Source organism: Branchiostoma lanceolatum, chromosome 3 (assembly GCF_035083965.1).
Source record: "Branchiostoma lanceolatum isolate klBraLanc5 chromosome 3, klBraLanc5.hap2, whole genome shotgun sequence".
Taxonomy (NCBI): Eukaryota; Metazoa; Chordata; class Leptocardii; order Amphioxiformes; family Branchiostomatidae; genus Branchiostoma; species Branchiostoma lanceolatum.
The window spans coordinates 8,728,506-8,749,454 of NC_089724.1; the positions used below are offsets into that span (position 1 = coordinate 8,728,506).

Genomic DNA, 20,949 nt, shown 5'->3' on the forward strand with positions numbered 1-20,949 from the left:
TGCGTTTCTGTAGCACATAAGGTTAAAGAAAAGCTTTATACGTTGAACTTTCACAAGCTAGTATTTTTAGATAAGAAGGGTTCTTGCCATAGCATATGCTTGGAGGACATTTTAAAAGCTTAAAAGGCAAATAATAAGGACTTACCGGAATCCTTTGACTACCACGCGCTGGAAGCTTGGATTGTTCTGATACGGTTTAGTCACCTATAGATAACAAAAGAAAAATGTTATGATCAATATGATGAACAGGTCTAATAAGTTACCCAACTTCAAATACATTCAATGAAAATATGCGAGAAAAATAAAATCCATTTTTTCCTGATAAGTTTCACAATTATGCTTATTCTTTTTTTGAATGCAACAAGTGGTAAGCAAATATGTGTGGAAATTGCAGCCATTCTTATCATATGGACAGTCGTTCTGACCGATGGAGTATTGTATGTTACGGATGTTACATTCATATACATACCTCAGTTCTAACTTTGTTGGCCAGCTCTTGGAACACAGGGTGTGTTCTATTGTTCAGCTCCTCTGTGAAGTTCCGGACCAGTGTGACCTCGGTTGGAATGGAAACTTCGGAAACTACAAGGAAATAAAGCCATGTTTCAAACCACGTCTATTCTTTAAACTAGCTATATGATACGAACATGTCGGAAAACGTCCTTTGTTAAATTGGCAAAAATAAGTCTGGTACCTTCTAGAAAAGTAACTCAGCGTGGATTGCCGTTCTTTGATGCCCAAGATTGGAAAAAAAAAACTACGTGAATCCGTCAATACGACAATTCTGATCTAAAAGCTGGAAGTCTGACTAATTTGCTCTCTGAAAGATTGCAATAGACATCTTATATTCATCTGCAGTTACATGCAAAAGAATAGCATTCTGTTGAAAACTAACGTAATGCACACCCATGTAGCATGCGACAGATGACTGTCAGAAGAAAACCTATTTTGGTGTACACGATATTGTTCAATGATTGTGTCTTTCGGTATGAGTAACGCACAGAGAACCATGAAGAAGATATGACTGATCAACTGGCTTGGCCATAGAGCTCCGTATTGGATGCATCATAATAATTATGATGAGGATGACGTTTAATATGATCGGTGTATAGACGTAAATAGATAAATCTACTGTGTTTTTTCAGCCACCTTAAAGATAAACATGTGTCGTGAGGATAATAGTTATCTACCTGTTGGAGCTGGTGTCGTCTCAGCTGGTGTCGTCTCAGCTGGTGTCGTCTCAGCTGGGGGTGCTGTAGGTTGTGGCGATGCTTTCGATGGCGCTGCAGCAGTTTGAGATCCTGCGTCTGAAATTACAAGTTTGGGTGTATTAGAGTTGTTCTTTCTGTAAAATCTATTCACCTGAGACAGGGCATGGTAAGAACGACTTTCAGAATAATTCAAGCGTGCAAGTGCTTCTGCCAATCCCACAGATTAGGCATCTTGGAGAAATCATCTAAGTTGACAACTAGAATAAACACCGTGGTTAGAGCAGATACCCAAAGGTTCTTCTAAAAGACCTAGAATGAAAAGTAGATTAACAACACCTGTAGACATGCTCCCTACGTTTGGTAGCGTTTGGATCTATCATGCATTAGATGTGCGCAATGGAATAAGTATTGTGTAGATTTGGTGTCTTAATCATTTCTATCATGATTGTGTGCTGATATCGAGTCTAGATCTAGAAATGGTGAATTGGGATGAAGAGGTGAATAATAAGCCATGCATGGAGATTAGTATGCAAATACAGTGTCAGTGAGGTTGTCAGAACACAGGAGGCAAAATGGTTCTCCTTTTAGACCTGGGGTTGGCTGTGTTGTTGGATTTGACTGACTAGCTGTCGGTGGTTTAGATGTTTGGGCTGCTGTGCTGCTCTGAACTGGAGAAGTCACAGGTTGTTGTCGCGTCGAAGATGAAGAAGATTGTACTGTTGATTCGAACAATATATTACGGTATGTCATTAAAAAAAGTATTGGGTTGCCATACCGTCACATGCGATTGGGTACTGAACTAGGAATAAGCAAGGGCAATCAGTAAAAAATACATGAAAAAGAGAAACCCGGACCCAAAAAAATGTTCTACTAAAGACCTGGAGTTGGTTGTGTTGTCGGGCTTGACTGACTAGCAGTCGGTGGTTTAGAAGTTTGGGCTGCTGTGCTGCTCTGAACTGGAGTAGTTACAGTTTGTTGTCGAGTCGAAGATGTAGTAGATTGCACTGTTGATCCAAACAATAGTATATTGCGTCATTCCAAAATGTTGAATTTCTATACTGTGACTTATGTTTGGATACTGAGCTTGTAATAGGCAAGGGCAAGAGGTTGAAAATACAAGATGAAAAATAACAAATGAGACACCCTCCACTAAAATTGTTCTACTATAAAGACCTGGAGTCGGCTGTGTTGTCGGGCTTGACTGACTGACAGTCGGTGGTTTAGAAGTTTGGGCTGTTGGGCTGCTCTGAACTGGAGTAGTTACGGTTTGTTGTCGCGTCGAAGATGTAGTAGATTGCACTGTTGATCCAAATAATAGTATATAGGGTCATTCAAAAAGTATAAAGTGTTTCTATACTGCAACTTACGTTTTAACACTGGACCTGGAATAAGTAAGGGCAAAAAATTGAAAATACAAGATAAAAAAAGAACAAAATAAAAGACACATCCTTCAAAAAAAGGTTCTATTAAAGACCTGGGGTTGGCTGTGTTGATGGTTTAGATGTTTGGGATGCGGTGCTGCTCTGAACTGGTGAAGTTACAGTTTGTTGTGCGGTCGAAGATGCGGCAGATTGTGTTAGTTTTGTCGGAGTCATAGTCGGGGCTTTAGTTGATGTAGTTATGCCGATCGGAGTTGATGCAGTTATGCCGATCGGAGTTGATGCAGTTATGCCGATCGGAGTTGAAGACTTAACCGTTTGCTGTTCCGTCGAAGATGCAGCAGATTGCACTGTTGACCCTGACAATAGTGTGTTATGTCGTTAAAACAACAATCTTAAATGTTAAAGAAGGAACATGGAGTCGGTTATGGTGTTAAAACATTGACCTTGAAGATTACTTACTGAACTTGAAGAAAATCAGAATAAGACCGTGACTTTGTTACCAAGGAAATGATTCATTCTTGTATCGATAATGTACCTGTGGCTGGTGTTGTAGACATTTTAGTTGGAGTCGCAGTCGGTGATTTAGATGTTACTGCCGGTGTCCCAGTCCGGGTAGGAGAAGGTACCGCTGTCGAGCAACACAAGTATGTTTTATTTTGTTACTCTATGATGTAAAGCATTTTCATTAGAAATATAAAGCAACACCGCTTCATGCTTAAGATAGTTAGATCTGTCATTAAGTTAAAAAAAGCCATGGTAAAACTAAGAAAATAGATCCATATATGTCACACCTTTAAAAAATAAAATGAAAAATGCAATAAGAAACGGAGTATATCAATTTCGCGTTTTAACAATACTCGTAAATGTACAACTCAATTCTATTGAGGACTATGTCAAGACATTCTAAATTGTCTTAACCTCATTAACATAATCTATTCAGAGTTTTTTGGTCTGAAACGTCAGACCGTTTCAACAGTTAATTCCAGTTGCTTGAGTACCTATATTTGGCGAACAACGCAATGTTTTACACCAATCAGAAAGTATATTTGTACTACCTGAAGTGGACTGGATGGGTGTAGACTGCGTGGGTGTTGTTGATGGAGGTGGGGTTGTGGCAGGCTCACACGTCACACCGTCACCGACGTATCCCGCTCCGCACGTGCAGCTGAAGCCGCCCACGGTGTTGGTGCAGGTGGCAAACGCGTGGCAGTTATGGCCGACGTCACACTCATCTACATCTGTAAAGAACATATAAACACTTTATTATAAAGAACATACAAACACTTTATAAAGAACATATAAATGATCAATATTTATTAAGAACATACAAGTACTTTATAAAGAACACACAAGTAATGATAAAGAACATACAATTTATGAAAAGGCCTACCTTTACATAACCAAAAGTAATATAATTGGGACTGACAGTTTGTAAAAAATACTTTATTGTAATTCAGTCTTCCAACTTAATAAGTGGACAAAATTCTGTCTTTGCACATTGTATTCTGTTGACGTTGTACAAGTATAGCATTTCTGTAGAATTCGGAGTCATTCTTACGTACCTTTGCAGGCGTCGCTTTCGTCGGCAGCAAATCCAGGGCTGCACACGCACTGGTACGACCCGGCACTGTTCACGCAGGTTTCGTTGGACATACAAATGTCGTCATCTTCGCACTCGTCTACGTCCATCTCGCACTGGGCACCCTTCCAGCCGGCGGGACACACACAGCCGACCGTCACGTTACATTCTCCGCGATTGCAGCCGCAGATTTCACCACAATTGACTCCGTATCGTCCCTTTGCGCACGCTGCATATTCGGGTAAATAATGTGAATCAAGAGTAAAGTAATTATTATTTTGTACATATTCGATCATAAAATTGAAGGCAAAAAATACGAGTGATGGCAGTGGTTCACCACTATGGCTCTACTCTACTACACTACTGACACTATACGAAATGTTTTGTACCATGTTTATGTAATGATATATGTTGATAGAGTTATTGGGAACAAAAAGATATGATCCGTATCTATGTAATATGTTATCCGCCCCTTACCTCTTCCCGCATGGCCTTAATGAAAGGTGGCCTGCAGGCCGATTAAAGCTTTCGTGAATAAACAAAGGTCCAAACAAACAAACTTCCAAAAGCATTTGTAGTACAAACAGCATTTACCTAATGTTACGGACACCAACAGTCAGTAGTAAAGTCATATATTGACATAGTTTTACTAACTTGTGCAAGTCCTCAGATCATCTTGAAGCAGGTAACCGATGTCACAGGAGCAGGTATGGCCTCTATCTGTATTTTGGCAGTTCGTCTTCTGACTGCATCGGTTCATATCCTCGTTTCCAGGAGCACATTCGTTGACGTCTATTACATGATAAAGATTAAACAAAACATATTTAGACACAAAGTCTTTTCCACAGGCCATATCATTGAAGAAATAGGTATGACTATTCAGGCGTATGAGAACGATCTCTTTCACTAAGGCGTCGCGGGTAATACTTAGGTGCCCATTAGAAAAAAGGGGCCCCGCCGGGTAGTTGATGGGCTATACTTCTTTGGCACTGTCATGATCATATTATTGCTCCTTGCGACAACCTGCGGCTGCATGGCTTTTTTTGGGGTCCGCGGGATTTGGTAAGAAATAAACGCCACGAGGTTATCATGCGAGCACCGGGAGGTAATCAACCCCCTCTCCCCGTACCCGGCAATTCTCCGGGACAAATTTGTGGCTTCGGGGCCCGGCCGGGACTACAACCCCGACGGGCACCGGCGCAATTGGGAGCTAAGCATAAAAGGTATTTCATCGGAAATTTCCAGTAAATTATCGATCCTAAGGTAGGCTAAAAAGACAGTGCAATTATCATACAAAGTGGACTGTTCGTTCTGTTTCTTTCCCTTACCTTCACACGTGATGTTGTCTGCGGCGAGTTTGTATCCAGAAGAACAGAAGCAGACTGCCACATCATTCTCAGCCCGGCAGTTCTCACATAGAGACACCGCGCAAACATTCCTCGCTGCCTGGTCTATGAAAAACAGATCCAAACAGAAACTTGTATTGCAAAAGTTTGGAGCTCAACGTAATAAAATGATACTCAGCACTGTGACTTTGTGCGTTATAAGAGTACTAGAAAGTGAAAATGATCACATTAAAGCTTATTTCCGAAGTTATTTGGTTAAAAAGTAACAGTTTTTACCTTGATAACATGTGACATTGTTGGTAGCATTCAAGTAGAATCCTCCATAGCAGTCACACTGGAATCCCCCGTCTGTGTTGTTACAGAGCTGCGTGCATCCACTCACATCATCAGCACATTCATCAATATCTGTAGAAGAAACAGGTATTTGTTTATTTGTCCTTATTCTAAAATCAATCTTAGAATCACATACCAATTTTCGAATTACTTTGTTATAGTGCAATCATTATTGCAAACAATGGTCCTTTTCAGTTCAATAGAAATTTGGAGTATGTGGCTAAAAAGATCAACCAGACCCAAAAATATTGGATTGTACACAATGTACATTCATGTGCTTAACATTTAATATCCGATTTCATCATAGCTTCACAAACCTGTGCAATTTCGCTTGTTCTCACTGAGCCTGTACCCGGAGGGACATTCACAGCTGTAGCTCCTCAGTTCGTTCCTGCACACGGCTTTGGGTCCACACTTGTGCGTGCCGTTAGTGCATTCGTCTACGTCTGGATAAAAGAGGACAATAACAATTATTTCAATCAACATATAAGGTAGCGCTTTATGTCATCGATTCATTACGAAGATGCTTGGTTCATTCCAAGCAACATCTACTTGATGCAACGTTCTTAGGACAGATAGTACCGACATCTTTTCTTACCACGACATTTGGCGCCGTCGCCCTCCATTCCTTCTGGGCATGCGCTGCAGGTATAACCGACTCCAGGAGCCGGAACATCCGTGCAGTTCACTCCCATGTAGCAAGGGTCGTCCTCACAGCCGTCAATGTCAACCTCGCAGAATGTGCCTGTAATGTACATTCACCAACGTTCAATAAGCTTTTCTTCAAACCTAGTCTTTGGAAAATGCTCTTGAGCTATATATAGCTCTACCTTTGCCTAAATCCTTCGTATTTCTAGCAAATATATCTTAGCTGTACAGGTCATCAGCTAAGGTAATGAGATAGACCCTTATGTGCAGGACATTTTTTTCCTTCTCATCTATGAAATTATAACAGATATCTGTTTGTGCACTAATTGATGCTGTTTATACGAAATTATTCAAACGATACCTTCAAGTCCATCGCCACACATGCAAGCCACGACCCGGAGTAGGGAGTTGATATTCTGATCATCCGCCAAGTTGTCGAAGTCACACGTTCCGTTATTCTCACACTTGCAAAGGTTGACTGTCGGTCTCAAGATGGAAGTCCCTCCTTTACCGTCACTTGCAGTGAAGCTAATAAAGATTTCGCAAAAAGAAACCATTCAGACCCATTGTAAAATTCACAACACCTGGAACTTCTAAAGAAAAAGTGAATCAACTTGTTCACGTGCAACACACGCGACGTCGACACTACATTTTTTTATTTATCTATTAAACTTCACAGAATGAAATCTGAGAGGTGTTGGCATCAGGATCGATACATCCTTTACAAGGCCAACACCTCCAGAGTATATTTAAAAACAAATAAAGAATCATCACTGATATCACAATACATTCAAGATTTGCAAACTCTACGGGCTAATAACCAAAGGTAAACATGCATCCTAACCTCATGTTTAAGCTGTTGATTTGAGACGGTGTCCAGGAGAAAGTGGCTGTTGCGTTATCGAACCTGGCGTTGCCAGGTAGATTTTGTGCGCTGAACTTGACTGTGTCGTTGTTGATGTCTGTGGCGGTCAGGCTGAAACTGGCTTCTTTTCCAACCGTGGCATTGACGACGGTCGGACCGAAGATCTTGGGAGGGAAGTTTGCTAGAAAGAAAGAAATCAATATTTAGTATGGAACGTCATATATGTCAAAGTAAAAGTATCCATCTAATAGACTCATCATCATCATCATCATCATCATCGTTCATCCGGATTACTCCAGTGGGATACAGTCAATAAAGTTCTTCCAGTACAATTTGTCCTTCATGGCGGAAAATAACTCAGAACCTGAGAGTAGACTCACTGTCTATTTATAGTGAAAAGGACATGATTTGCTGTACTGTCTTTTCAGTCCATATAAACGCCGATCTAACACAAGAAGGTATGTGTAAAATAACTATGATAAATGACTGCAGCAGATCCTTTCTTGCCGTAACCGGTAATTCGTGCCCTACCCACTAGAAATTCGAACTGAACCCTGTACTGTTTTGCCGTACGCAATAGCGGACACCACACGACAAGAATTAGAAGGTACGACAAGGATGTTTAGCGGGCACGGCACGAATTATCGGGTACGGAAAGAAATTACTTCAATGGGGAGGAGGGGAGTCTAGTACCGATAAGTGAAGTGTCTTGGACGAATCTCTCCTCTGCATTGGCGGTTGATGCCCCCGTCATAAGATCACCCGTTGCCGCAGTGTCGAACAGACATTCCTTGTTATCCCCACACAGCTTTTCAGCTTCAAGTCTCAGTTCCTCGGTGGCAAACTGTACCTCCAGAAGCGGCACGAAGTCTGGGTCTGGGTTAGCAAAGTCACTCCAGCTCTGGCTTCCATAGTAAAAGATGGAGTCTGATTCGCTGATGTTCCCTGTAGATGGAGAAAATGTATTCATGAAATGCGGACATGTTACACCTTCCATGTTTGGGTAAGTCCATTTTTGTAATACATAGCTGAAGTTGAACTTAGATTATACCACATAGATTTTCTATTATCATTTTCTCGGTTAACAAACAAAACATTCAATTAAGATAATTGCTACTTCTAATCTCATTCTATTGAAATAAGGTAACTAATTCAATTCTCGAATTAACATAATTGATACTTCAGAACTTACAGAGTTGACCGAAGGAATAGTAGATGTCCGAGTCGGAGGCGTTGATTGAAATGGAGGTTCCATCTGGTCGAGTGAAGTCATCAGTGACGTCATCATTCCACAGTCCCAGAAGTCCCTTGGTGTTGCCCTTAAACTTGGGAGGCGCCATCACGGTGATAGCCATTATCCCCACGTCAACAGCAACCTCAAGGGCAATTCCTAACAAATACAATTAGATATCATCATCATCATCATTATGCTTCCGGATTTAATCCGGTGAAATACAATCAATAAAGTTTTCCAGTAGCAGTACGATCTGTCCTTCATGGCAGCTATGAATGCAGAACCCAGCCCAGTGTCTCTTTCGATCAAAAATAATGTCAATATATTATTTATATATCAATTAGATATTATCTCTATCAATATTCCGTTCTTCACACATAGCCAAGAAGACCACGCAGGAGACCGATAAGATATCGTGCGTATGTGGACAGGTGGTTACTATAGACAGCGTACTACTTGTGTCAATGGAAATAATCATGAACCAACGTCAGGTGGTCCTTATGTAGATTTGTTCACTTGGACTAGTACTCTACTGTTGTCCTGGAACATCTACTTTGAATTGTTTGTCCATTTTGTACCATATTCAACAGTCATTACCTGAGGAGAACGTTGTAACGACGGAACCGTTTCCTCCTTTGGACACGGTGACGTTGTTAAAGTCTTGACCGTCGCCTACCACGAGATCCGCGAAACCGCCAAATATCTGGCGATCCACGTAAACATCGATTCCTGCAAGTCAAGGGAGGAATTCGGTCAGCAATATGACTAGCGCATAGCATATTTTGCTTGCAAGTAAAAACAATAATGTTTTAATACATAAGCTGACATGCTTGTTCAGCCTGATGCGTCAACAGCTGGGTTGATGTCGAGACTCGCACTTAGTTGTTTTCAGACGAATCAAGTGCAAAGGAATGTATTTGCCCATTTAGTACGTCCAAAGCTTTAAAAAGGACATTGACGTAGAAACTGACAAGATAGAGATTATTAGAAAATATCCCTTACAACACTTGAGACAGAAAATGATAAAATATCACCTGATGCATCGTCCTTGAGATTCATTTGCACGGTGGACGATTCGCCTTGCTTGGCTACAAAGGCGCTGAAGATAGTCGCCTTTGTTTCCGTGCCGTTCACGTCCACGGCTTTCCTGGTTCGCCCCTGCACAACTAACATGACGTCTGGGACACCGAACACTTGGTACTCGCCCAGCCCGTTAAACGTGAAGCTCTTCCCGTCCAGGGTTGTCAGGTGAGGGTCTCCTAATCCAATGGCTTTGGGGAGAGGGAGCAAATTATTCTCAGTTGAATGCAATCGCATCAATGTCAAAAATCAACAGGTGGATTTAAGTTTCTGATTTACCTTTCATGAAATTTTGAACATGAGTAACCTTGATAAAACACAAAATTAAAAGATTTTCGTCGTTCTTTACACGCATGGCTTCAAGTTCTTAGACTTTGTTTCAAAAACATCAGATTTTCCTTATGAAAAAAAATCGTTCTTAACCTATCCCGGCCCCTTGATTTAAATCTTGATTTATTCTGTAATACTACTGCTGTAGTTGGCTGATTAAAATAGAACATCTGATATGCATGATTTCGAAACATTGCCTCTAAAACATACCCCATCGCGGCGGTTCGTATCGTTCGCAGGTGTCGGACGGACGGTAGCGGTAGTACAGTTCACAGTTCCGGGACAACAAGCAGCAGTAGGACCGGGGGAGGATGTCCTGGGCCTGGTACTGGTCGGGGTATACTCTCGGGTCGTACAGGCTGATGGAACCTCCTCCGGGAAATCCAAGCAGAAGAGCGCCTGAACCTTCCGGGTCGTCTTCGACGTCGCTGTAACAGCATCTCTGCAGCAGAAGGAAGAAGAAAATACTTGTTACTTAGGGAACCTAATAGTAACTTCCTGTGGAAAGGTTTCAAAATTGACATCAACTACAACGTAGTGTGACGCCTGATACGAAATGTAACTGCTAGTTCTCTTAAATCTTTGCACCTCAACGTCAATTTGCTCAATATTTCAGTATTAGTCATTATTTAGAACCCATGTTTTCGATTAGTAATAGAAGTCATGTCACTACATGTACTTCATTGCGACTTTTATGTTTGTGTGTCTGTTCTTAGCCCGATAGGGGATGAAAGTACAATGCAGGCTATCACTCTTAATCATTTTAATGTAGAGTGATTTATTCTAATTCACAACGAACACAAAATATAACACGTCATTAAAGCATGCATGCAATTATACCAGATTGAGACTAAATACAATTTACACCTTATCTCACACACCTGTCCTATTCCTAGTGGTGATGACCAGCGGAGTTCGACGCACATGTCGTCCCAGTATGCACGGAACCGTCTGTCCCGCGTGGCCTGTGCCCAGGAGCACGGACACGGCTGACTGTCTAGTGTGTAGTTCACCAACAGGGCGTCGTCCTGGACATCTGCCCACCCTAGACACAGCTGGTCATAGTTCACGTCTCCTTCTGCTGAGACGTCCAGACGGAAGAACCACTTGCCGCGGATTCCTTCAGACATGGAATGATGTACAGATAAATCTTTCAAGTCTGTCCTGTATGTGTGATGTCTATCACATCAACATGTTCATCAATATCATCATAAGTATTATGATTCAGTGATATCTGGATATCGACAAACTGTTTGAGTCTGACCGTTAAAATATGTACTAATATACATGTCCGTGCAACTGACTACTGAAAACAATTTTACTTTACTACGCATACATGTGCAATATGTATAAAAGTAAATACAGTGTATCGGGATTTCCGTAATAAGATTCCGTAAATCGGTAACCTAACATCTTCAGGAAAAATTGATAGCAATAATGTAATATGCTTTAGCAACATACATTCAAGATCCATATGCCTAGATAAGTACACAGTACGCCAAAGGATGAGCAGCTGTGATAGGGATAGAGTTTGGCTATTGTTCTGTGCTACAGTTTATATATGATAACTGTATAAACGTACCGGTGTTGCCATCGAGTTGGTTGATGTTGAAGATCTCGGGAATCCCCGAATACTTGGAGTCGAAGAAGTTGACACTGTCGGCTGCCGTGTAGCCGCTACGCGCCTCTCGCCATGTCTGCTGCCAGTTCATGGCGCCATAGTTGAAGATAGCGAAGGACTTGACTCCGTCGGTAGCAAGGACCAGCTGGTGTGTTACAATCTGAAGGAAAAAAAAAATCTTATCATTTTCTAGGTCTGATCAAGACCTACCCACATACTAAATATCAAGATAACCCATCCAGACCTTCTTGGATTATGCTGTTCATCCACATCCCCCCCCCCACACACACATAAACGTTACCGAAAATATATCCTTCCGTGTTGGCGAAGGTAGCACTCAAGATACATATGGATTGTACAAGTGCAACAGGATCGTGGGGGATGGGAGGCATGGCACCGGGTTCCACGAGTCTAAAGCCCCGACTACACATAGCCGAACATGGCCTTCCGACCTTCCCCCAACCACAGTAGATGGGAGTTTTTCGGGAGCTATGTCGGCCGTGAACGGGAGGTCTAGAATGGGTTGGCTGGTGGTAATTGGCTGGTGGTTGGGAGTCAGTAGTAGTTAGAGTGTATTTGGGAATCAAATTTGATCTTAAACTGGTCAGAATGCTCCCGACCTACCGCCCACCTTGGTCAGCTAGTGGTCAGGAGCAATGTTCGGCAATGTATGTGCAACCGGGGCTTAAAAGTTTGGCTGAAGCGTAATGACTGAATGGCTTTGCAGAGGCCTCTTTTATTGATCTATGAATGAACTTTATTGCTCGACAGTTGTACATGGTACAATGTGTGGCAACAATGACAAGACAATCAATACAATGAGTACTTAATTATTCTATTCTGAAAACTATAACTACAAGAATATTTGATGACGAAAAAGAAGAGATGATTCACCTCGTCAGGGTTGCTCCTACTCGGATATGCCGTCACGTTGGACCACGTTATAACACCAATCCAAGACGGGTCAAAGCCGCCGCTTGTCAGACCGGCATACGCTGTGACGTCACTAACCACACGGTTCACAACGTTTGCTGCCAGTGCGGCGACGTTACCACTCACGCCACCCACGGCGCTGTTAGCAGGTAGGTTCACAACCTTGCCCCTGTACTCTTGGTAGAAGACGTTGGATTGGCCGTTTCTGTCCCTGAAATCATGGTCCGCCCAGAACGGAGCAATCACAGGCCTGTTGCCTCCCGTGCGGAACGGCACAGGTATGTAGCTGCAGTAGCGCCTGCCAAAGCTGATCAGTCCATTGGTGCAGATCTGAAACGTTCAGTTACATACTGTTGAACACTGAATAATGTGGTACTCAATGTACATAACGCTACGTTCTTATTCTTTTATTTTTCGCCCTTGAGAATACAGATGGACATGCTAAGACGTGCGGTAGACGACAACAGCTACAGTTGTAGTGTTTATACTACGTAAATGTAGGAAATACTTTCACCCGATGACAAGTTGCAAATCATGAAAGCAAACACTGCCTATATATCAGTCGCAAACCTCACCACAATTAATGTTGATAGGACTGTGAGGATCAATTTTTTGATTGAATTATCAAAAAATTGGAAAGAGTAGAATAATGCAGTACTAAGTTTTTCATCAGGATTAATGAAACTGTAGACTCGGGACATTTTCCACATACCGTTACCTCTTGATACAGGAGAACAACATGATGTACTTACATAGAACCTCGCATGCCTGGTGTAGAAGAATGGGAAGCCGGCTGGGATGTTGATTCTATCAGAAGTCCCATCGTCCAAGTCGCTGAATTCCACGATATTGTCCCCTTGTCCTGGGCCATACGGATACAACTCTACATCTAGAGAGCAAGAAGACATTGAGTTAAAATTCAAATGAAGGAATGCCTTAAGTTTACGTTTATTTCTCTAAATTTTCTATAAACGCATGGATGTCATATTAAATGTTGTAGTCTAATGCCTTATGAGTCTGAGAGTCATTTATTCCCCCAGGACTATGTGCACTCCTGCAACATATCTTTTATGCTGCTTCACACAAAAAGTGGGACAATGTGGGAAGATTAATTACACATTAGTACCAATATGAGTACAATCGTTTGGGAGCACATCTAGCTAGCCATTGTGAACATTAATATTTTACAGCCATTATATCAACGTACTCTTTTTTCTTCCTTTGGATTTGGTCGTTGTGATTGATAACCATTTTCAACATTTTCATGAACCTTTTTCATCAGCTTCAGAAAAGATATTGCATATAAATCCTTTTACACCCCCATTCCACAAGGGCGACGACCTCTTTGCCATCGCGCTGCGACGTAAAAATTGACAGAGCGCTCAAAGAATTTCACACAAAAAAACGCTTAATGTGTTTTCGCGTCTTTTCAATCATACTTGTACATTTTGCATGATTTTCTAATTATGAAGTCAAGGGCTGCACAAATTCAATATAGGTCGCAGCAAGAGCGCAGCGCAATCGCCGTCTAGTCGAATGGGGGGGGGGCTTACTCATAGCGGCGTCGCAGTCTGGACGGTTTTGCCAGCGCGGTGTCTGGGTGCCAGGGATCTCTGTCCCATCAACGGTGACGCACCAGCAGTACCCGGTACTGGGATGGCACTGCATGTCCTGGTAACCGCCGTCGTCTCGGCATTGCGGTAAATAAACCCCAACCATAAGGGAACCGCCCTGCTGTCTCAGGACACTCTGGATACTTTCGTGGCATCTTCCAGCAATACCTGAAATCATAAAAATAATTTACGAACACGTTAACCTATAGTAGGATATGCTGAAATTAACCAGCTAAAATATGTTGGATGAATAATTTCACACCGAAATTTGTTCAATAAACCTCTAAAAACAGGAGAGAACTTACGTATTTCACAGCTGTATCCAGTAAAGCCGTCTTGACAAGTGCAACGATAGCTTGCTATCCCAAAGTCACTGTCTAGCTTCTCACAGTCACCATTTTGTCCGCATGGGTTTTCGTCGCAAGGACTAGTTACTGTAAACATAAAAATGTAAAATAATTTATTCTCAAATATAATCATTTCTTCTAAAATATTGGATTTGCTTGCTTGTTTGTTTGTTTATTTTCAGTAGTCGTGTATCATTCCTAACTGATCTTATTGTACATTTGTATAAACATTTCCTTTCCGGGTATATAGTATAGATAGTCAGTCAGTCTATGTACGGGTACTTATCTCTTTTAAAGCGTTGATATACGGTACAGGGAAATGATATCTTTGCTACTTATTTCATAGTAGTACAAGATTGATTTACCTGTAGGTACACCGACCACTGCGCTCACACTCAGGCTGCCAAGACGCCCTCTTTTATCATCGATGTACTGCTGGAGGGTTGCTATCACGGCCTCGTTTGATTCTGGGGCCTGGCCAGCGTTCTGAAACTCCATGTCAACAGTGGCAACCACGCTTCCCGCGCTTGAAATAAGAAAAACAAATTCAACGTTAATAAGCATGTGTATCTACATCATTCAACTCAAATATTAAAAGATGTAACCACTGATTAGTTGAAAAATCAATTAAGGTAAAATATCGATTTGGAGTTTAACAATGGCAATGCTGCAAAAATGATATTTACCGAAGGCTTCTCACAGTTGCCTGACAGTCCCTAAAGGCTTTAGGTATCTGTAAACAGAAGATAGAAATCATACATGTTGAGACTTGACACAAGAGCAGTCTGGTATTTCTGCCCAGGAACTACTACGGTAACACGATGGTGTTACAAAACAACATATAACAACATATGTATCACCTCTCTTTCCAATGTCCCTGCTATCATCCGATACTGTTGGGTATTCCTGTCGTTAAGGTCCGCAGTGAAAACTTCATCGGGCAAAGTCAGATCGGCAGAAAACACGACTGAAAACAGTGATTACAAGGGCTAAATTAGTAATGAACTTATGATATAGAGGTTGCGATGTCAAAACGTTTTGTCAATGAAGCTGCAAACTCTTTTAAACCAGTCCTATACATGTGTTCACAGTCACTGCCTGGTGTGTGCGTGTGAGTGATTGTGTTATGTTTGTTGCTGACAATTTGGATGGTCTTATTGTTTCAAAATTGGTGGGAAAGAATTTTGGGAATACTGTCTTGCCCCAAAAGTATACAAATGTAGTATGTAGTATACCATTCACATTCAGTAGACAAATATCAAAACTTTAAACTAGCAAAGACGCCAAAGAAGTACTGTGAAAGCATTTTCCTTGGAGTCCACGGTTAGCCGTTTTCCTTTTTTTCGACAAAATGTATTCTCAAACATCTACAAAACATCCAATCACCTACCTGGATAGGGTGCAGCACATCTGCCCCGGACAGCAAAATCGTTACATTCAAATGGCCACGGCTGTTCATGGTCCGTGAGAACCTGTTCGCAGCTATCTCTTACGTCATTGCAGAAGTCTCTGCACGGCGGTATCTGCATAAAACAGGTTAGAAACGACACACCTTTGTTACACAGAAATACTTAAACTAACCCTTACACATAATCATAATCATGCTATGACAGTATGTTCCATTTTATGCAGAGAATGTTTGAAAAGAAACAGAGATGAGTCCATTAAATGATATCCACGGACAATGATCATGCTGATCCTTCTAAACTTCAGAAAGTTATACCACCTTCTCTTCTCCGCAAGCTCCGAAGAGAACTAAGTTTCCCGTCTATTTCACAGACAACATACACACAATTAGGGTAGTGAGATCACCGTCACCGTCACGAATGTGACCGTACCGATGGAAGGAGAAGCCACGAATGAGTTTGCAGGGGGTAAGAACGAAGGGTCAAAGGGCAACAGGGGAGGAATCATTAGGGTCAGGATAGGGGTTATGTGATTTGTCTGCTCAGCCGACGGGAAACGTGACATATTTTAACACCATTGTACTGATCATCCTACATGTAAATGTGGTCATTATAGTGAAACAACTGAACACTACCTTCTACACTGTAAACTTTATGCCAGCCAAAGAAGTACTCTGTTATCCAACCAACATAGTAGACCTATAACATCTTAATGACAGTACATTTTGTTCTTTACTGCTACGAAGGTTCATGTCACTTAAACATTTACAAAACTGCAATATCTTCGACAAAGCCCACAATTTCATTCACTGTACACTCACGTAGATTCTCGTAAATGATAAGACCACCAACTTGTCTTGTTTACATTCATTTTTCTTTTATCCATTTTGTATATATGTATGTATGTTGTCATTGCATTTTACTCTTGTTTTATATCTATGTATTGGAGTAGAAGGCGTTATATATATATATAAGTAACTGTACTTTTTGCCCTATATTCATAAAATATATGTGAATTTAAAAAAATGCTGATCCTGCAAGATTATATCAATGAGTTTGATGTCAGTATGAAGATCTACCTGCACTGAGTCAACACAGTTAGGCACAAGTGCAGAGCAGACGGCAAATCCAACATTGGGATGGCAGCCACTGTTCATCAGTGCCGTGATTATGCTGACACTTTCCGGAGTGGTGAGAAAAGACTGCTGGGAAACATGGCCCAGCAGGTTGGGGAACGTTGTGGTGTTGTACGGCACAACATTTCTGCACATGCCAATTTCTATCGGCTCACATTGGGCTGAAACAAAGGGCAAAGAATGTATGTAAAGTTGAGAAATTACTTCCAAGGAGACGTATCAACACGGCACCATATAAGTGAGCAGCCGTAATATTCATTATATTGTCATGACATCAGTGACCAAAACCTGCCTACCTGCCTGCGTGAACAGGCACCAACTTAAATTTTGATACAGATACCAACATCTTTTCAAGTACCCGGCGGAATAGTCAACAAACTCTAGATCACTATGCGTTTAGTAACTTACCGACAAAACTATCATTATTCAAGGCTAGCCAGAAATTATTTTCTGCAAAATCATGACAAGATACTTATCAGAAATCATTCCGTAGTCACAGTTTAATGAAGTTACCTGCAGATGGTGTCGTGCATTCTCCCTGGAACTCAAACGGGAATCCTTCACATTCAAAGGGCCACTCCTGACCGGCCATCCCCAGCACCGGTTGGCAGGACGCTCTGATCTCATTGCAGAAACCTCGACAGGGTGGCAGCTAAAATAAGAACAAGAAATACCATAGCTATTGTGACTTCATCAAAATACTGAAAAATTTTAAGCAAGGATAAATATGATAATGATTATGAATGTCATTTGAAAAAATCGCAATGTTCCAACCCAGAATGCAAAATCAGACCTGTTTCGAGTCCACACATTTCGGTGTCAGTGCAGAACACACGGCGAATCTAATGTCAGGATGACAGCCGCTGTCCATCAACAGGTTTATGGCATAGGCATTCATTGGGTCATCTAAGAATGCCCGCTGAGAACTGTGGTTCAGTAGATTTGGGAACAGAGTTTCGGTGTACGGCACCACACCTTGGCAAACATCGAGCATGATCGGCTCACACTTGTCTGGAAAAAAGAGAGAACAATATCATTAATGCAACTAATCAGAGAAAGTGTGATGAAACAGGCTATCAGTTCGTACGCAGAAGGAGTCGTGTAAGGAGACATAGATTAATTAAGCTGAAAATGTGCAATTCTGTTTTAGCTTTGGCATGCCTTTATACCATCAACTGTACAGTAGCTGTCACGTATCTAACTACTGTATCATACTTAAGTCATTATGCTTAGTTTACTCCGCCACTCTATATCTATTTAAAGCACAACTAGAAAGGTAACATTTGCAAGTAAATACAACATATTAACCTGCACGTGACCCTGCCTAACACACTACAATTCGATTTTTTATACTCAAACACGATCATACATATTTGAACAGTCCGGAGGCCACTTGCTACATTATGTTATCGAACACCACAGGGTCCGGACCATTGACCTTACTTGTTCAATAGATCGGACGAAGGAGAAGTAGAAACGTAGCAAAAACAATATGTTCCCTTCCTAGAAGGTAAACATAGATAAAATACCTTTTTCTTCTTCGCGGCATGGACCATCAGATAGGGTCATATTGTCAATACTAACAGCGCCATCACCCTCTGCCCACGCCTGGATAGCCACCTGAATAGAACAGAAACACTTATATCAGAACCGAATTAAACTTTTTGGTAATCCATTCATAACAGAACACTACGTTGTATATCTTTTAAGAAAAATCAATGCGAAGTAGCTGCTCAACATTGAATTCGGGAAAAAAAAATCAAAATTTAAAGTATTCATTCCGTGAATAGTTTCATCAGGTCGGTAAGTCACTGAAATAAAACTATTTTTACACATTCAACCAAGTGATGATATATTCAACCGACGTTTCGGTGACCATCTGTCACCCTCCTCAGGGCAATTCGGACTAGTTCACTGCAGCACAGGTGTTACATAATTATATACATTGTTACAGGGGACGGTAGTATTTATTACTAAGAAGATGGAAAGCAATTTGCAAGAATTTACCTGGACCGAATCCAGACCCGTCCTGATATTGATGCTCGCAGTGGTCCATTCGTTGTTCACAGATCTAGAACTGGTCGTATTCCAGGCGCTCAATGTCACCCCCCCATTCGGCCCTATCAATTTCAGAAGTACCCTGTTGTCACTTCCCGTCAGCATGTACTGGAACTTCAGGCATTTGCCATCCGTATAGATCCTCGGGCTGACAAGCAGTCGCGACGATGAAGCACTGGATGTTATATGCTTTCCTAAATAGACATGATGACAGATGATTATATACATGACATTGTATAGCCCTACTGTGCACATTAATAATAAAATTGAACATTTTGTAGAAATTTCTTTCTTTAGAATATAATTTGTAGTCTGAATCATTTTATGACAAGAACAAGCAAACAGTGTGGAAATGTGTATGTGCATTTTCATAATATTCTGGATGATATGCAAGGTTCACCTGGTCTTGAAGAGCTCGTTGCTTGTATCCATGGCTGACTTTCGCTATCAGACGCAAATTGGTCCCAGTTGCACAAGTCGTAGTCAAAAGTACAGTTGACTCCTAAAGAAAAATAGCATTAGTGCTTAAAGTAGTGTTCTTTTGGTATACATTAAATCAAATGATGGAATTCATGTTGAATGTTTTACTATCTATATGTCTCATAACAATGGATATTTTTGTCATTTAGGAGGCATTTGCTTTGAAACCGTCAACATTTAACAAGATACATATCAGCTTTGGCGTTGGCTGCAGAAACGCGAAACAAAAATTCTTTAGTAATTGATGTATTTCAATAACAAACATGGTGGTTTGATGGTGGATATCTGCTTACCTTTGAAAAGGATGCAGGTATCATTGTGAACAGAGTCAGGGAAATTTGCGTAGCACCATTCTTTTGTAAATCCAGGAATTTGCAAAGCCTCGGTTTCGTCTGAACACTCTTGACGCATTTCTTCGCACACGGCGCGGCAAACCGGTTTGCTGCGGACCCCATCTTCGACACACTCCGGAACTACCTGCAGGGAATTAATATTTGGAGAAAGTGTAAGCACTCCTCTGATTAAAGGAAGAACTTTATTGCACGGCAATTGTACACGGTACAATGTATGGCAATAACTATCAAACATATTATTTCTAACGACAAAGCAGTCATATATTCTATTTTCTCTAAATCTCAAATAGAACTGTCTATCTACTTTAGACACGTTAAGGTTGATCGATATAAAAGACATAGCGGGGAGGTGAACTTCATGAAAGTAAACTGTAAACAATTGGAGCGTTGCTTTCATACCAAGTGGCAGTAGAGTAAGTTGCTATCAGGATGGCAGTTTGTGTTGGCAAAGCTGACAGCGAACTGGTGAGCTTCTGACTGTTCGATCACTGTCACATTCTGGTGGCCGTAATAGTTGGGGAAGATCGCCCTGGTGTAGTTGACCACACCTCGACAATATCCGAAGTCCATGGGCATGCACTCGTCTGTATATATAGAACGTAACAATACATTATAACTTCACATTTACTACCTGAACCACCGTGAGTCAATCTGCAGAAATGTAAACTTTACAATCATGAGATGGCTACGTAACTTCGACATTTTTGAAGCTGTTTCGTTTTGGATAGTGCTTGGCACACCCTGCATTACACAACAGTCTTGTGTTCATTTGGTGTAACGAGATGGTAAATCATTCATTCGATTTAATTCTGTTCGCCAGGGAAGAACAGTGCAACAATATCATCATCGGCATAAACAATAGTTGGTTCGTTTCAAATAAATAAATGACACATCTATATCATCTCTTGCAATGCATCGAATGTGTTGGTTACAAATGTTTAACATAGCTCTTTGATACATTTATTCAAAGACAGGGATATGACATTAGATCGAC

General features: G+C 41.2%; 1 protein-coding gene across 16 annotated transcripts in view; it reads right to left on the reverse strand.

Annotated features, from left to right (window-relative positions):
• Window positions 1-20,949, reverse strand: part of LOC136430041 (uncharacterized) — a 64,279-nt gene that overhangs the window by 5,912 nt on the left and 37,418 nt on the right. For 9 of the 16 annotated variants that reach the window (XM_066420285.1, XM_066420283.1, XM_066420282.1 and 6 more), the window contains 40 exons: window positions 20,355-20,539; window positions 19,896-20,079; window positions 19,523-19,624; window positions 19,072-19,316; window positions 18,594-18,684; window positions 17,858-18,075; window positions 17,578-17,716; window positions 17,008-17,225; window positions 15,913-16,045; window positions 15,383-15,489; window positions 15,209-15,255; window positions 14,888-15,048; window positions 14,481-14,609; window positions 14,116-14,343; window positions 13,315-13,451; window positions 12,524-12,892; window positions 11,591-11,789; window positions 10,890-11,128; window positions 10,219-10,450; window positions 9,633-9,869; window positions 9,196-9,327; window positions 8,557-8,754; window positions 8,058-8,309; window positions 7,344-7,545; window positions 6,861-7,027; window positions 6,450-6,596; window positions 6,169-6,297; window positions 5,795-5,923; window positions 5,501-5,623; window positions 4,827-4,964; window positions 4,156-4,401; window positions 3,649-3,831; window positions 3,129-3,221; window positions 2,686-2,949; window positions 2,385-2,510; window positions 2,090-2,215; window positions 1,802-1,927; window positions 1,191-1,307; window positions 470-582; window positions 146-204 (listed from right to left, as the gene is read on the reverse strand). In XM_066420285.1, coding sequence (XP_066276382.1) covers window positions 146-204; window positions 470-582; window positions 1,191-1,307; window positions 1,802-1,927; window positions 2,090-2,215; window positions 2,385-2,510; window positions 2,686-2,949; window positions 3,129-3,221; window positions 3,649-3,831; window positions 4,156-4,401; window positions 4,827-4,964; window positions 5,501-5,623; window positions 5,795-5,923; window positions 6,169-6,297; window positions 6,450-6,596; window positions 6,861-7,027; window positions 7,344-7,545; window positions 8,058-8,309; window positions 8,557-8,754; window positions 9,196-9,327; window positions 9,633-9,869; window positions 10,219-10,450; window positions 10,890-11,128; window positions 11,591-11,789; window positions 12,524-12,892; window positions 13,315-13,451; window positions 14,116-14,343; window positions 14,481-14,609; window positions 14,888-15,048; window positions 15,209-15,255; window positions 15,383-15,489; window positions 15,913-16,045; window positions 17,008-17,225; window positions 17,578-17,716; window positions 17,858-18,075; window positions 18,594-18,684; window positions 19,072-19,316; window positions 19,523-19,624; window positions 19,896-20,079; window positions 20,355-20,539 — 6,670 coding nt within the window. The remainder of the gene's footprint in view (window positions 1-145; window positions 205-469; window positions 583-1,190; window positions 1,308-1,801; window positions 1,928-2,089; window positions 2,216-2,384; window positions 2,511-2,685; window positions 2,950-3,128; window positions 3,222-3,648; window positions 3,832-4,155; window positions 4,402-4,826; window positions 4,965-5,500; window positions 5,624-5,794; window positions 5,924-6,168; window positions 6,298-6,449; window positions 6,597-6,860; window positions 7,028-7,343; window positions 7,546-8,057; window positions 8,310-8,556; window positions 8,755-9,195; window positions 9,328-9,632; window positions 9,870-10,218; window positions 10,451-10,889; window positions 11,129-11,590; window positions 11,790-12,523; window positions 12,893-13,314; window positions 13,452-14,115; window positions 14,344-14,480; window positions 14,610-14,887; window positions 15,049-15,208; window positions 15,256-15,382; window positions 15,490-15,912; window positions 16,046-17,007; window positions 17,226-17,577; window positions 17,717-17,857; window positions 18,076-18,593; window positions 18,685-19,071; window positions 19,317-19,522; window positions 19,625-19,895; window positions 20,080-20,354; window positions 20,540-20,949) is intronic. The other 7 variants (XM_066420272.1, XM_066420276.1, XM_066420274.1 and 4 more) reach the window with 7 other exon arrangements.